This window comes from Rhinoderma darwinii, chromosome 6, assembly GCF_050947455.1.
Source record: "Rhinoderma darwinii isolate aRhiDar2 chromosome 6, aRhiDar2.hap1, whole genome shotgun sequence".
In the NCBI taxonomy this organism is placed as follows: domain Eukaryota; kingdom Metazoa; phylum Chordata; class Amphibia; order Anura; family Rhinodermatidae; genus Rhinoderma; species Rhinoderma darwinii.
The window spans coordinates 56,815,523-56,832,008 of record NC_134692.1 but is presented as its reverse complement, the minus strand read 5'-3'; the positions used below and the strand labels follow the sequence as shown (position 1 = coordinate 56,832,008).

Here is a 16,486-nt window from a genome sequence, read left to right as displayed (position 1 = left end):
TGTAGTGGAAGGATACCCTAAAATGAAGCAAAACAAGAAAGGGAATTGTTAAAGTGTACAGCTCTTCTTTATCAATGTGAGATTGATTCACTGACATGACGTACATGAAGGGGTCTAATGTCGAAGATATACACAGTAAGGTACTGAGACATTCTGAACCTGGGGCTCTACACAGCACATTAGTGAATCAAGCCCATAGTAACATTTCGTAGCAAATTCTATAGGAACATCAGCCCCAATTATCTTAAAAAAGTAGGTTAGTGTGGACATTCAGTATGTGAACTTCACTGTTAAGCGTTTAATAAAAACTTTTTGAATAGGATCTTACAAAATAAAAGCAAAACGAAATATAGTATAAAAGAAAACAAATAGCATGAAAAGCCTGTGTAAGAGATTACCTTACACTGATATTCAAAGGCCAAAATCAAAAAAGGAAAAAAAAAAAAAATAGTGAATACTAAATCATATTCATTCCAATAGGCATCTGCCGCTAATATAAGCTAGTGGTTTCCGCCACTTAAATATAATGGTATAGGCTTTGCTATTAAGGATCAGGAAACAATTCAATGTGCCTGTTTATATTCAAGACTATTACTATTTTCGTTTACTGAAAAATAAAAAATAAATGAACATATGGCAACAGGACAGCAAGTCAGAAGGAGAGGAATGGGAATGATAAAGGAATAGTAATAGTGGTGCAGTCTGCATGCAGGGTTCAAGGTCAAAACATTCCTAAGGACTGTGGTTTGGAAGAAAATTTCACACGACAGTGTACAGAGGGCTGTGATCAAGTAGACCTAGTCAGGACACCAGGGGGTCTATACACATTGGCTCATCAGTGGATCCTACTAATATGCATGGGTGACTTTAATTAAAAATAAATACTGTAGTTACAATGCATTCGGAAAGTCTTCAAAACCTTGAAATGTTTTCACATTTTGTTATATTGAGGATTTGTGCCAAAATGAGAAAAAAAAAATTCACGTTCTCCCCATCATTCTGCACTCAATATAATGTTTCAATGGTGACACCCTATTACTACGCTCTTGTTCAGTGAGCTCTTTAGAATGACCTGTTCATTCACAAATGTTTGTAAAGGCAGACTGCATGGCTAGGTGCTTGATTTTATACAGCTCTGGCAATAGGATTGAATGAAACCCCTGAATTTAATGACTAAAAGGTGTCCCAATACTTTTGTCCATATAGTGTATCATGCAGGTAGATTATCTGTCATGTTGGAAAATCTCCATCAATAACCCAATCCTTTTTCATTTCACAGACTAGGAGACATCTTCCCCTTTATACAGTGCATTCAGAAAGTCTTCAGACCCTTCCAAGTTTTTCACATTTTGTTGTTATATTCAGATCTTGTGCTAAAGATAAAAAAAAAAAATCACGTTTTCCCCAATCAGTCTGCACTCAATACCCCATAATGACAAAGTGAATACAGAATATTAGTAATCTTTGCATTGACATAAGTATTCACACCCTTTACTCAGCACTTCGTTGAAGCACCTTTGGCAGTGATAACAGCCCCCAGTCTTCTTGGGTATGATGCCACAAGGTTTGCACACCTGGATTTGGGGATTTTCTGCCATTCTTCTTTGTAGATCCTCTCAAGCTTTGTCAGGTTGGATACGAACAGTCGGTGGACAGCAATTTTCAGGTCTCTCCAGAGATGTTCGTTTGGGTTCAAGTCAGGGCTCCGGCTGGGCCTCTCAAGGGCATTCACAGAGTTGTACCTAAGCCACCCCAGTGTTGTCTTGGCTGTGTGCTTAGGGTCATTGTCTTATTGGAAAGTGAACCTTCGGCCCAGAACACACTATCAGGTTTTCATTAAGAATATCTCTGTACTTTGATCCATTCATCTTTCCCTCAACCCTGACCAGACTCCCTGTCCCAGCCACTAAAAACACCCCCACTGCATGATGCTGCCACCTCCATGCTTCACTGTAGGGATGGTAATGGGCAGATGATGAGTAGTGCCTGGTTTCCTCCAGATATGACACTTAAGATTTGAACTTTTTGGCCTCAATTCTGTTTCAGTCTGAGAGGCATTTATGTGCTTTTTTGCAAACTCCAGGGGGGGTTTCAAGTGTCTTTTATGGAGAGGCTTCTTTCTGGCCACTCTGCCATAAAGCCCAGATTGGTGGAGTGCTGCATTGGTGGTTGACTTTCTGTATGTTTCTCCCATCTGCTCACAAGATCTTTGGAGCTCAGCCAGAGTGATCATTGGGTTCTTGGTCACCCCTCCATTACCAAGACCCTTCTCCCCCGATTACTTAATTTGGTTGGGGGCAGCCAGCTCCAGGAAGAGTTCTGGTTGTTCCAAACTTCTTCCATTAAAAGAGGCTGTCACCAGATTATCAAATCCCTATCTCTTATTGCATGTGATCGGCGCTGCAATGTAGATAACAGTAACGTTTTGTTTAGTTTTTTTTTTTAAAACTATCATTTTTGGCCAAGTTATGAGCAATTTTATATTTATGCAAATGAGCCTTTCTAATGGACAACTGGGCGTGTATTGTGTTTTTAGCAACTGGGCGTGTTTACTTGTTTTACTAACTGGGCGTTGTGATTAGAAATGTATGATGCGGACGAATCAGTGACCAGTCAGCATCATGCACTCCTCTCCATTCATTTACAAAGCAGCATCACGTTCTTACTAGAATGATGTGTAGCCACATACACAGACATTAACGTTAATCAAGTGTCCTGATAATGAATACACATGATCATCCAGCCTGGACGTCATGTGTATTCAGAATCCTGACACTTCTGAATCTTTTCTGTGAGATTTCCAGCAACTTGAATTTTTATTTCAGCACAAAGCCTCAACATAAAACAAAATGTGAAAAAAGTGAAAGGGTCTGAAGACTTCCTGAATGCACTGTATAGAGGGGAAGATATTCCATGGTCTGTGAAAAGAAAAGGATTGGGTTATTGTAAGAAGATTTTCCAACATGACCGATAATCCTTCTGTATGATACACTATATGGACAAAATTATTGGGACACACCACTTAACCCCTGCACGACTCCGTAACTATACGTCGTCGCGGGAGGTTACTTCCTGCATGAGGACGTATAGTTACGGAGTCGTTCCAGATGCATACTGTTGGCGACAGTATGCATAGGGAGGTCAGCAATGGCTGGCATGGCAACCTGAGACCAAACAATGGCCTCCATGTCTGCCATGGACGGAAGCCTATCAGGACTAGCCTACGGCTGGTCCTGAGAGTGACTTCCTGTCACTGACAGGAAACCGGAGTTGTTCCCGATGCACAATGTCGGTGACAGTGTGCATCGGGACTAGGTGGTCAGCTGTCCCTGACAGCGGACACTCCACTGTTGCCGATCAGTGGGTCATTGCCGCATTTAAGGGGTTAATTGCCTAAATCAGCGGCGATCGATTGCTCGGACCCCCACCAATCCAAACTTCTGGCATGTCACTACGTTTAGATACACTTTAAATGGTGTCAATAGAAACCTCCCGCAAAAAATAAGCCCTCACACCACTCTATTGATGGAAAAAGAAGAAAGTTATGGCTCTTGGAAGGCGGGGAGTAAAAAAACGAAAAATGAAAAAGCAAAAAAAAAAAAAAAAAAAAGGATCAGTCCTGAAAGGGTGAATTAATTTCTAAAACAAAAAAACATTTATTACCACATAAGGGGTAATGTCGTACTCTGGAGAAATTGCTTTACAAATGTTGGGCGGCTTATTCTCTTTTATCTCTTGTGAAAAATTTAAAAATATGTTATTAATTTTCACGGCCTAATTCCACAAAAAACCTGTGTCAACCACATCAAACACCTTTGGGATGAACTAGAATGGAGACTGCGAGCCAGGCCCTCTCGTCCAACATCAGTGTATGAACTCACAAATACTCTTATGGATGAATAGGCAAAAATTCCCAGAGTCACACTCCAAAATCTTGAAAAAAGCCTTCCCAGAAGAGGGGGAGCTGTTTTAGCGGTAAAGGGAAAGACCAACTCCTTATAAATGCCTATGGATTTAGAATAGGATGTCATAAAAGATTCTGTAGGTATAATGTGCAGGTGTCCCAATACTTTTGCCCATATAGTATATAAAGAACTACTTTATTCTCATTCATGGCCTGATTGTTGTATGGACAGGATAAACAAAACAAGTCAAAAGGAGCCAAGAATAACCTCTCCACTTAACTAATCAAAGAACACAGAGCGGAATTTATTAAAAATGTCCCACGCCAGTTTTCTGGCATAGAAGTAGCAAATGCCTCAAAAGTCACAAATGCATTAAAAGTCGTAATTTGCACACAAAAAAATGCAACTATGCATTTACGTCGCTCACGCAACTTAAGAAAAAAAAAAGTGGGTGGGACTTGGTGAAAGGGGCGGTGCCACCAGTGGCCCAGCACGTTTACTATAATTTACTTTAAAAAAAATGCCTTATAGGGGAATGCAACGCCAGCTCATATCTGGCATAGACTTCCCTTTCCGGCACAGAAGAGGATTCAACAAATGCACCCCTTAGTATGAAGCCCTTCGTAAGATGCGTCTAATTTATTAAGACTGGCATATGACACGCAGTGTATTGTACCTTTCACTAAACCTGCTGAAGTGCTCACCCGAGCACGTAGCATCTTTAGCTATTGACTGATTTACTTGCAGGAGCTGATGACCGCTGAACGGCATGCACTATATAGTCTATCCGCCAGGAGACAAAATCTATATGCACTCTTAGGCCTCATCAACACGAATGTGTTTTTGCGGCCACAATTCACCCGAAAATCTGTGGGTGAATCGCGATCCCATTCATTTATGTAGGCCCATGCACTCGATCGTGGTTTCCACAGTTGACTTTCCTAGGGAGCCTGGACCGCAAAAAGATAGGACATGTCTTATTATGGCTGCATTTTGCGGTTCGGGCTCATTGAAATGAAATTACACAGCCATGTGCACGGCTCGTGATTTGCAGGGGGCCCGAGGATGACACTCTGCGGCTGTCTGAACTGCAAACCCCGGCCTGTGCACACCACTGCAGTCGTGTGCATGGGCCCTAAAGTTTTTTTTTTGTTTTTTTAGCGATAATGGTAGAAAATTTGATTAACTGCAATATTTCACCTGACAACAAAGCCATTCAAAAACCTTCACGAAAAGTCTTGTTTGATCAAGCAGTAAAGGCCCTCGTACACGGCCCGTCCTGGGCCGTGTAAACGAGCGCTGATCAACGAGACAGCTAGTTGATCGGTGCTCGTTTGCTCCTTTTACATGGAGCTAGTATGGGGACAAGTGCTCGTTACTCCGATCGCTCGTTCGCATACATCATCATGTCGGCAGCGCGCCTCCCTAATTACACAGGGAGATGTGCTGCAAACAACTATAATATTTTACTTTTTTAAAACGATACGCTCAGCAGATGAACGAGCGTTTGCAATATATCGTATTCAGGTCTCCAAATAAAGTGCCCTGCGGTGCTCACACATGTGTTATGATTATTTTTGAAAATTAGCTAGAAAAACCTTATACGAATTGACAATCCCACTGTAATTTACAACTGAAGTATGCAGATCTAGAGAGATGAGCGAATGTTTTATCCACTGGATACAGGAAGAGATTTAACAGGATTAAAAGGATGCTAAAGCCACGTCTTGGAATGGTAACAGCTTATGCCTATCCCATTTCTAGCCACCAAAGACAAAAAAAAAAAAAAAGACCAATGTTAAATTTTAACTTTTGATAGAGGGATAGGTGAATTGAATTTCTGTCCATATAATATATACTTCACACACATTCCTACATACACATCCTAGGTCTCATGCAAAACATACGAGGTGAGGAAAGAACATAGCATCATTGATGTGAAAGCATGCCCGGTTGACAATCAAAATTGTAATTTTCTGTCCTTGTTAATGTGTACAGAGAGCATGCTACCTCTGTAGAATTACACAAGTCATTTAGGGAACAGACAACTGACCTTGTGATTGACACAAATAAAAACATAACAATGCCAAATCGTATAAGAAAGCCATAAGACAATGCATCCCCCAATCCAAAATACATTTTACAGTAATACTTAACTTAGCATATATATGATGAAAACTTTAATTAAAAAAACTAAAATATACCTATGCTGTAAATGAAAAACACATATGGTATTGCTAGGCATCTGCCAAATGAGGTAGATGTAAATGGAGAGATCATGATAAAAGCGGTCAGTCAGAAAAACAAGATCAGCGAGGAAAGAATAAGATCGCAGTACACGACATCTCAGCAAACTTTGGCACAATTGCAATGTTATTCTTAGGTTTCTGTTCAGTCAATGGTGGTTCAAATACTTCAGAGTAGGAGTGCTACTGGAAACTTCTAGTGAACCAAAGACAGTTGGCTATACCAATTCAGTATTTGACATTAAATGGTTGCCTTTATAAATTAAAGGGGATGTCTGGACATTTTTTATTGATGGCCTATCCTTAGGATCAATAACAAATCAGTGGGGGTCCGACGCCCGGCACCCCCGCCGATCAGCCTTTTCACAGTTTACAAGCACAGCCTCGTACATATCCGGCAAGGCTGTGCCTGGGATTGTAGTTCAGGTCTTATACAAGTGAAAGGGACAGAGCTGCAATCACAGGCACAGCCGCTACTGATGTGTACGGCGCTGTACCTGGTAAACAGTAAAGAGGCCGCAGCGACGAATGGCGCAGCTCCTTAAGTCAGCTGATCGGCGGGTGTGCCGGGAGTTGGACCCCCACCGATCGGATTCTAAAGACCTATCTTGAGGATAGGCCATCAATAAAAAAAAAAATGTCAGGACAACCCCTTTTAAGCTGTGCTCACACCACGCTAAGTTTGCACATTGAGTGTGTACACTAGGGGAGCGGGAGATATATTTAATGGGCCCATAGACCCAAGTTTTTTTTTTTTTTGTTTGTTTTTTTAAGTGTCCTTTTGGCATCTACCAGGCAGGTGTTGCCCAAGCATTTTAGAGCTTAAAAGAAACAAAAAGACAGGAAGGAGGAAAGGATAACAAAATTATTCTTTTTATTACGAACCTACTGAAACGCACCATGTCATCACATCATGGTGCCTGAGGAGACGTGTGTAGTCCTGTTATCTGCTTTGACTTTATACATACACTTCACTATGAATCAACAAGGTAATGTAATTATCTGTTTACATATGAAGTTATTTCATTATAAAATTGGCCAATACCCTAGCACATGATTTTTCATAATGTCTATAACTAATATCTCCAGAAAGTCAAGATTTACAATAAGTCTGGTAAGCTGGGCACGAGACCAAAAGTCTGTAGTACGATTACAAAAATACATTTATAAGCAACTATGAGTTTCAACAAGTTTTACATTTTTGAGTTGTTTTCCGTTCATGTCTATGGAAGTTCTTAGAGAGGGCCACTAATAAGAAGTAAAAAGGGCTCCTGCAGTGGTCTATCTGGCTCCTTAAAACCACAGTCATTTTTAATGCTACTCAAAAAGTGACATCTCCATTATCCAGTCAAGGACTAAAATGGTTTAAAAACCTAAAATTGTGGATGAGAATACAGCAGCTTTTGTTGATCATTCACATTGGATACGAAGACCTTATTCACACGACAGGGTTTCCCGGCCGGGTGACGGCCGTTCATAAAACGGCCGTCAGGCGGCCGCAGTAGGAACAATAGACCCCTAACAGGGTTATTCACACGACCGATTTTTTTGACGGCCCGGGAAACCCAGCCATCAAAAAATGGGACATGCCGTATTTTCGGCCGTTCACCCGGCCCCCATAGAAGACTATGGGGGCTGGGTAATACATGGCCATCACTTGAATGTGCTCCAAGTGACGGCCGTGTCTTCCGTCGCTCGTTCTCTCCTCCCCACAGTGTGAAGTGCATGTGAGGAGGAGGAGGAGGGGGATATTTTTTTGCTCCCTGTAGGAGCGGAATCCCCAATCCCCGGCCACAGCTTCGGCAACGCTGTGGCCGTGGATTCAGAACCAGGAGAAGTCCGTGACTTCACTGTGTCCATATATGGACACAGTGACGTCACAGACTTCTGAAGCGGAATTCCCAGCGATGTGACCGGGGATTCTGCTCCAGAAGAAGTCCCTGCCTTCACTGTCCATATATGGACACAGTGACGTCAGGGACTTCAGAAGCGGAATCCCCACCGCTGTGTGGCACTACCTACAAGGGGGCCTGTGTGGCACTACCTACAAGGGGGCCTGTGTGGCAGTATCTACAGAGGGCAGTGGGTGGCAGTATCTACAGAGGGCAGTGGGTGGCAGTATCTACAGAGGGCAGTGGGTGGCAGTATCTACAGAGGGCAGTGGGTGGCAGTATCTACAGAGGGCAGTGGGTGGCAGTATCTACAGAGGGCAGTGGGTGGCAGTATCTACAGAGGGCAGTGGGTGGCAGTATCTACAGAGGGCAGTGGGTGGCAGTATCTACAGAGGGCAGTGGGTGGCAGTATCTACAGAGGGCAGTGGGTGGCAGTATCTACAGAGGGCAGTGGGTGGCAGTATCTACAGAGGGCAGTGGGTGGCAGTATCTACAGAGGGCAGTGGGTGGCAGTATCTACAGAGGGCAGTGGGTGGCAGTATCTACAGAGGGCAGTGTGTGGCAGTATCTACAGAGGGCAGTGTGTGGCAGTATCTACAGAGGGCAGTGTGTGGCAGTATCTACAGAGGGCAGTGTGTGGCAGTATCTACAGAGGGCAGTATCTACAGAGGGCAGTGTGTGGCAAAATGTACAAATGAAATTCATCAGATTTTAAAACGGACAGGGGAAAAAGACGGATGCAAAAGCGGTCAAAATCGTCCGTTAAAAACGGCAACACGGTCCGGAACAGATTTAAAACGGATGCAAAACGGCCGTTTTTATCGGCCGACACTCGGACCCTATCGTGTGAATAAGGCCTTATTCACACGACAGGTTCCCGGCCGGGTGCCGGCCGTTCATAAAATCGGCCGGCACCCGGCTGCATTAGGAATAATAGACCCCTAATGGGGCTATTCACACGACCGATTTTTTGATGGCCGGGAAAACCGGCCGTCAAAAAATAGGACATGCTCTATTTTCGGCCAGGTACCCGGCCCCCATAGAAGTCTATGGGGCCGGGTAATACCCGGCCATCACCGGAATGTGTCCTGAGTGATGGCCGGGTTTTCCGGCGCTTGCGCTCTATCTCCTCCTCCTCACAGCGCAGAGTGCATGTGAGGAGGAGGCGTTGATGCCATTCGGACGAATGGCTACGCAGTACACTGTGGCAGGGCCGGGGTGTACAGCAGGTGGAAGGGAGCGCTGCGCTGGCTCCCTTCCCCTGCTTGTTTTAAAAGCGCCCTGGCCCGGCGACACCTTCCATGGCGCCGCTAGCAGCTGCTGCGGTTGCTACTACTGTAGCGACGCCACTATAGCAGAGCGGGGAGGTATCTCCCCGCTCTGCTATGTACTAGCCCCACTTTAGCTCCTTGAAGGAGCGGAATCCCCGTGTTTTCGGGGATTCCGCTCCTGGACAGAGCGCTTGATGTCTCTGTCCATATCTGGGCAGTGACATCAGGGGAAACTCCTGAAGCGGAATCCCCGAACACATGGGGATTCCCCTTCAGGAGTTGCCGCTGATGTCACTGTCCAGATCTGCCCGGCCCGGATGCAAAACTTTATGCAAACCGGCCGGGCAAAATGGCCGATTTTACCGGCCGGCACTCGGGCGGGACCCGGTCGTGTGAATCCCGCCTTAGAGAAGCTTTCATGCTGTGGTCAGAGCAATCATGGCTTGCACTCCAAAGTATCAAAATCAGCTATAAATGTATTCTAGTTTAGTCATCTTCTAAAATAAATGATATTTGGGCAAACTACAACTTCTTTAGACGACAAGGTAATGACTGGAGAAATAAAAATAGGGACGGCATATCTAAGATTATTTTGCATCACCTTAGGTATTGACCAATTTCAGTTGTAGACTTGGATATTTAATTTTATATAACTAATTGTTAGCCAACAAGCAACTACCATCAAAAAAAGTGTCATACATTTTACAATCTGTTTTCTCTGGTTTTAAACTTGGTTTGCTCTGTGTTTTCACACATGGGTTTATAGTTCAAGGTCCCTGCTGCTGCTGCATTCATTTCTAGTTCTTTCCATCCTCTGGCCCTCAAACTAGGCATCTATTAAAAACATTTACAGCCAAATTTTCAGATTTCAGTAGCATATGTAGAAACGTGAATTGCTGAAAGGTGATCTGTCAGGTCTGCTATGCTATCCTATCTGAGGGCAGCATAGGATAGAGGGGGAGATGCCGAGATCATCAACATATGGTTTTCTGTGATAAAATTGAGTATTTCCATGTAAAAAGCCGTTTAAATACCGCCAGGACTCTGAAAAAGCCTGTGAGTCCTGCTTCCCCCGCCCACACACTGCTGATTGCCAGTTTTTCCTGCATACGATCTTATACAAGAAAAGCGATCAATCACTCATTGTGGGCAGGGGAAGAAGGACTAGGCTTTCTCTGAGTCCTGGCAGTATTTAAACAGCTTTTTACATGAAAATACAAAATCACAGAAAACGGTATATGCCTCTATCCTATGCTACCCTCACAAAGGGTGGCATTGAAGAGCTGACATATCCGCTTAAATAGGGAAACCTGGAGAAAGAAGTGGAATAGTAAATACAATTGGAAATTATTAAGGGCTCTGATTGTTTAGGACAATCACTTGTGCTTGCAAATAAAGGCATGTGAACATATTTATCAGGAAAAAAAGTGTATTCTTGCTCATAGTACTACATTAATGTGCAAAGTAACATTGCTGAAGTCATCCATGTTAAAAATGGTAAATCCGCAGAGTAACGTGTAACAATTGCCATTAAATGTTATGTATCTTGATACGATGTTCTTATTTTTTTATTTTAATTCAACATATAGTATCTCTTTTCTTAAAGAATATTTAGAGCTACAGGCAAATGATACGGTTTAGGCCACAAAACATGAAACTGCACTGGTAGAACCTATAAACTGTATCTAAAAAAAAAATAAAAAATAATAAAATCACAAAAAGCTCAGCTATATACACATTGCTGCAGCATTGCATACTTCCATGAGGACACAGATATACAACATCTCATAATATAGAGAATATTGTTAAAAGAAATAAAAACTAATAAAAAACAAAAATGAACACAAGTGACATCTAAAATGTTAGAAAGACGACAAAAATGTATCCAGTCCTTAATCCAGCACATTAACGACCACTTCGTACCTGGATTTTGGCTATAAAAAGGCCCTCCATTCATCTGGTTTTGAAGGCTTGGCTGTGAGGTCATTGATGGAGGACGCCGATATGGAAGAGAGCCTCCTATGGTTGGCGGAGTGTGCCGAGACGCTGGTCTGTTCATACTGTAGAATTGAGCAGGATGGCCTGGATGACCGAACAAAGCAAAAACAAAAAATTACCATATTTTCTAACTAAAAAAAGAACTCCCTGATCAAAGAGGCTGCCTCTTAAGTTGAGCTCTAGTACAACAGGCTATCTGCCTAAGCAGCAGAACCCACCTCTAGAGCACTTGATATCATTGCGCTAGGGGCATTAAAACATAGATTTCTCGGTCATACAACTTTCATGACCGACACCACCGGTATAGTTGCACTACACTCCGCCAAACTCTGTACATAGCGCTGTCAGCAGTTTTGAGAGCTCAGAACAGCTGACAGATTCCATTTAAAGAACAAAGGGACAAAGCTTAGCTTGACATAGAGGTCACTGTTCTATTCCCAAATCTGGAAAGAGAACTAACAAAGCAAGAATCCTATTTTTTTCTTAAACATTGTTCTATGAAGGACAGGATGCAGAACTGATGTAATAAATGTATTGGTAATGAAATTCCCTTCCACAAAAATAGCATAATGTGAATGAGGGGAACATTTATCCATTCTCTGCATGACATACCCTATCTATACAGTAGATGCTTGTGTGAGAATACAGTGCTAACAATTAACAACATATGGTGACAACTTGGATAAATAACATTTATGTAAATGTTATGTCAAGATGGAAGTGGAAAGTGCTGGAGTTTCTACAGCTCTCCTAAGATGGTATAATGCGGTACATGGTTATAGTGTGTGCGTGCGTGCGTGCGTGCGTGCGTGCGTGCGTAGCAGCAAAAAAAACCTAAAAATTTGATACATTAAATCAGATTTAAACTGACCATAAACAGTGTCCAACATTTACAGGAAGATTCACTATCTTCATTTAATAACTAAAGTGAAGTGTATGTCACGCCCAAGTTTTAACTTCAGTCGTTCTTTCAGATTATTGCCACTTCTAATAATAGCAGATAACTTTTATATGTCCATTGTGATTGGCTAACAATCATCTACATTAATAAAAAAAATCTGTCTGCTGCTATCCTTTTGATGTTTTTGCCGTTGTTCAATCTTCTTTTAATCTTATGGAAATACCATACCTATAGCCTTAGTTATCAGGAAACAAATTCTAGAGAAAGGAAAGTGTGAGCGATAGACCAAAATCATTAAGTAGTCACGGTGTAAACACATATTCACGCATGCAAATGTGCATTCTTGGATTATTACAGCAAAATCAACAGATTAGATGTGCGCTCTACTTCACCACCACACACACTCACCTGTAGGAGGAGCAGAGGAAACAGCAGGGGGAGTTGGAGAGGTGAAACCATCAGCAGGGGGTTGGGCTCCTGCAGCAGCATCTGGGGTAGTTGAGGAAGGGGCAGCAGCAGGAGTATGAGGGATAGGGGCAGGAGTGGAGGTAACAGGAATGGGAGGAGTGCCAGCTGAGCCAGCAAGGGCTACGTGGAGAGAGGAAGATGTGAAGTTAATACAGAAAGCATGTTAGGTGGGATTAGAAATGCTTTCATGAAGCTCAGTGTTAGGAATTTAGTAACGAGAAATAGGTATTGCCATCATTCACAGCCACTCGCAGATGAAATTCATGCAAGGGTAGAACAGTACACATTTTGAGGTTTGTTTTGCCATAAGGAAGAATCAGGTACTTGTATCGCCTGAACACCAGAGTGAATTTAATTAGGGGTAAAATTGCACATCAGATGGCATCATTTGTGTTAGTGCCATCTGTCAGTTTTGCTAGAACTACAATTTTTTTTTTATCCACCGAATAAAACTTTTATACAGACGTGTATCCTATAATAATTTTTTTTTTTTTTTTTTTTTTTTTAAAGCCAGAGACAGCGTCCCGTCTCATTCATTAGATAATTTATTAATTGCTTACAATTATTAATACTGAAATGATAAGACAACATATGTAGAAGGAACAAATGTAATATGCTAAAGAAAAAAAAGTTCTATCTAGTTAAAAAGTTTACTCTTGTGCACTTTCGAAAAGTAGATGAAGCCGTTAATTACACAAATCAAACTAAATGTATTTTGTCAACCTGAATTCAAATATACAAATTTTTTTCAATAATTAAGTCATGACAGAGCTTCGTTATAATTTCAATACATGTTTTAATGCACATATGATAATTTTTGTTTCATTAACTGTAAGAGCCAACATTTTATCCATCACTGTTTTTGCCAACGTTTGAATTCAATAGACTATTTGTGCTAGTGTGAAATGTAAAGGATGAAATTGTACAATAAAACTATCCAAATGCTCCATTCCTGTATATGGACACCTGTAAGGGAAGCTCCTTTCCATGAATTACATGCTAAATTTTCCCGGCGGCAGCATCTCCTCCACACAGCTTCCTGCAGATGATGTAAGGCTTTTGCCAATCATCTCTACACCTCCCTGGTGGCTGGAGTTTGCACACTGCCTGTGACATGCATGCTGCTGCTGCGAGGCTCAGTCTGCAGCCTCTCCTGGGCCTTTTCCTGGTCCTTAGGCCTGTATCTGGTGCTTTCGAGTACCTTGCCCACATTCCAAAAAGTTTTATAGAACTATAACTTCTGATAAATGTGATCTGGTCACACCTCCCTTTGTGATGCCTGGGCAATGCATCATGGGACATGCAGAAACTAGAGCTACTGCCTGCAGATGGTAATTTCTACAATAAAGATGGCAGACAGAAGTTCTATTATTAGAGATGGCATTGGAGGCGGGATAAATTCAAAATATATTCGCTAGGTTTGGGGGTAGTGAAAATAATTTCATGTGTCTGGTGGAGTTTCTCTATAATAGCAAAACATACCTCAATATGACGTTTGGACTAGTTTATTTGAAACAAACATATATGATTAAAAAGAAATAAAAACATTTTTCATGAGTCATACATTTTTCCAATGTAACCATGAAAATGTTAATAATAGAGCCACATGTAATGGAGATAGCAAAAGCGGACGAGAAAGAAAGCAGCTACACTATTGCTTTTTCAGTATGTAGACTTGGAAAGGATAATTCCACCATAACATGAAAATGCCATTTTGACTGGCATATACTAGGTCACAAACGTGGTTTCAAAACGTTTCCGAATCATTAAAAGCGGACAGGTGCATTATATGTTGCACCCAGTAGTGTTCAACTTTCTCCTTCACATTCCTGATGGCGGAACATTTTTGGAGAACTAAAGGCTACCTGTCTGGGTAAGAAATAGCGAAAAACACGTCAGGTTGTGTTTAGTATACCCAACCAAGAGATGGATTTTCACTTTTAGGTGTAATAATCCTTTAAAATTACCCGTAAAAGCAGAAAAATCCACACATTCTGAAACACTTCATTCAAGACTTACCTGGAAAGACACTTGGAGGAGATGGAGTGGGGACGGCAATTGGAACACCCACACTACCACTTCCACTATTCTCCCGACTACTGCTCCGGCTACTAGGGTGGCTGCCGCCACTACTGCCACTGCTGCTACAAGAAGCAAAAGCAGAGTGAATATATACATACCTTCCGGATAACATAATTGTCTGACAATTCCAGTCTTTGGCCTGCATAGGCAGAGCATTTATACATTTGAAGAGATATAACAAAGATAATCCGTTGAAGAACAGTGCATAACCGGGACAAGAGTGTCTAAAAGTAGGCTTCAACTTCAACAAAAAAACTTACTTTTTTTTTTTTTTTTTTTACCCTCGCTCTATCTTGTGATTTTCTACCATTCGGCCAACAGCTATCTTTCCCAACTCACCGATAAAAAAGTTCCCATTTTCCCAGCTGTGCATGTTATTAAAAGGAAAGGGGTGAGATAAGCTCCTACTTATTACCCTATTAGCGGATATAGATGTCACAGCGGAGAGCCGCTAACAAAGACCAGCACTTGTACTGGCGGAGTTGGTCCGACCATCAATTTCAAGGTCATTTAGTTATTTCAACGGCAGGCATATAATATCACATATGTTTTATAAAAATGTTTTACCAGCCAGGACTTCAGCTGACAGCATGGTCAGCTTCATTGTCTTGATAATACAACTCCTTTAATCTCTATAGAAAATTCTCAAAAGATCTTAATCTATTTAGAACAACAATTGTACATATATGGCTTCTTTCACATCTGCGTTGGGACCCCGTCCTGACGTTCCATTCGGAGGTTTCCGTCAGAACGGGACCCTGAGCAGACACAAACTGACACTGACGGAAACCAGAGGTTTCCGTTTCCATCACCATTGATTTCAATGGTGACAGAGCCGGTGCCCGTGGTTTCCGTTTGTCTCCGTTGTGCACCAGACCTATTGTTTTGCCGAAAGCAATAGAGAAGCAATAGCGTAGTCGACTACGCTATTGCTTCCAGAAAAACGACGGGTCCGGTGCACAACAGACACAAACCATGGGCACCGGATCCGTCACCATTGAAATCAATGGTGATGGAAACGAAAACCTCTGGCTTCCGTCTGTGTCAGTTTGTGTCTGCTCAGGGTCCCTTTCTGACGGAAATCTCCGACTGAACGGGACCCCAACGCAGAGGTGAACGAAGCCTATAACTGGTAAAGTAGTGGTACTCCCTTTACTTTATAACAGATGCTTTTGTTACATGAGGGTCCTTAAGCATGGTCCCCTCTATTAACCCTAAAAGGTCCTGCTGAGAGGACTGAAACTTAGCTATTTTTGTACATGGGTGAATAAACCACTATCTTTGCAACTACTCCTGGAGTGCTGCGTCTATTTCCTCGTTTGTGTATCCAGTTTAGGACCGTGTGGATGACGGTCAAGGACGCATAGCACCGTGATACTTTGATTCTCTGAAGTGCTGCTTTTTTCTACCTACTATTAACCCGAATATAGTATTTGTAAATGGGATTTCAAAACAAAAATAACCTGTTTAGAATCCTTCTCATTAGATTGCTAGGTATTAAGTATTATGTAATGACTTCCACAGAATGACCACCATTCCTCAAATTCACAAGTCGTGAAACACAGTACAGCTTAAAATGAAGCTGTACAGTGTCAAAGGAAGCAGAATGACTTGAAGTGCCAAATCAGATCATGTGCCATCCCATATAGCGTTAAACAGCTTAGTTTAAAAAAAAAAAAAAAAAAAACATGCTCTTCATGGACAAAAGTATGTGGACATGCTT

General features: G+C 42.0%; 1 protein-coding gene across 27 annotated transcripts in view; it reads right to left on the bottom strand.

The window, feature by feature from the left end:
* The window catches only part of ABI2 (abl interactor 2), a 104,408-nt gene that overhangs the window by 17,917 nt on the left and 70,005 nt on the right, over positions 1–16,486 (bottom strand). For 8 of the 27 annotated variants that reach the window (XM_075829801.1, XM_075829807.1, XM_075829809.1 and 5 more), the window contains 3 exons: positions 14,701–14,825; positions 12,622–12,801; positions 11,238–11,396 (listed from right to left, as the gene is read on the bottom strand). In XM_075829801.1, the coding sequence (XP_075685916.1) occupies positions 11,238–11,396; positions 12,622–12,801; positions 14,701–14,825 (464 nt within the window). The remainder of the gene's footprint in view (positions 1–11,237; positions 11,397–12,621; positions 12,802–14,700; positions 14,826–16,486) is intronic. The other 19 variants (XM_075829812.1, XM_075829825.1, XM_075829814.1 and 16 more) reach the window with 3 other exon arrangements.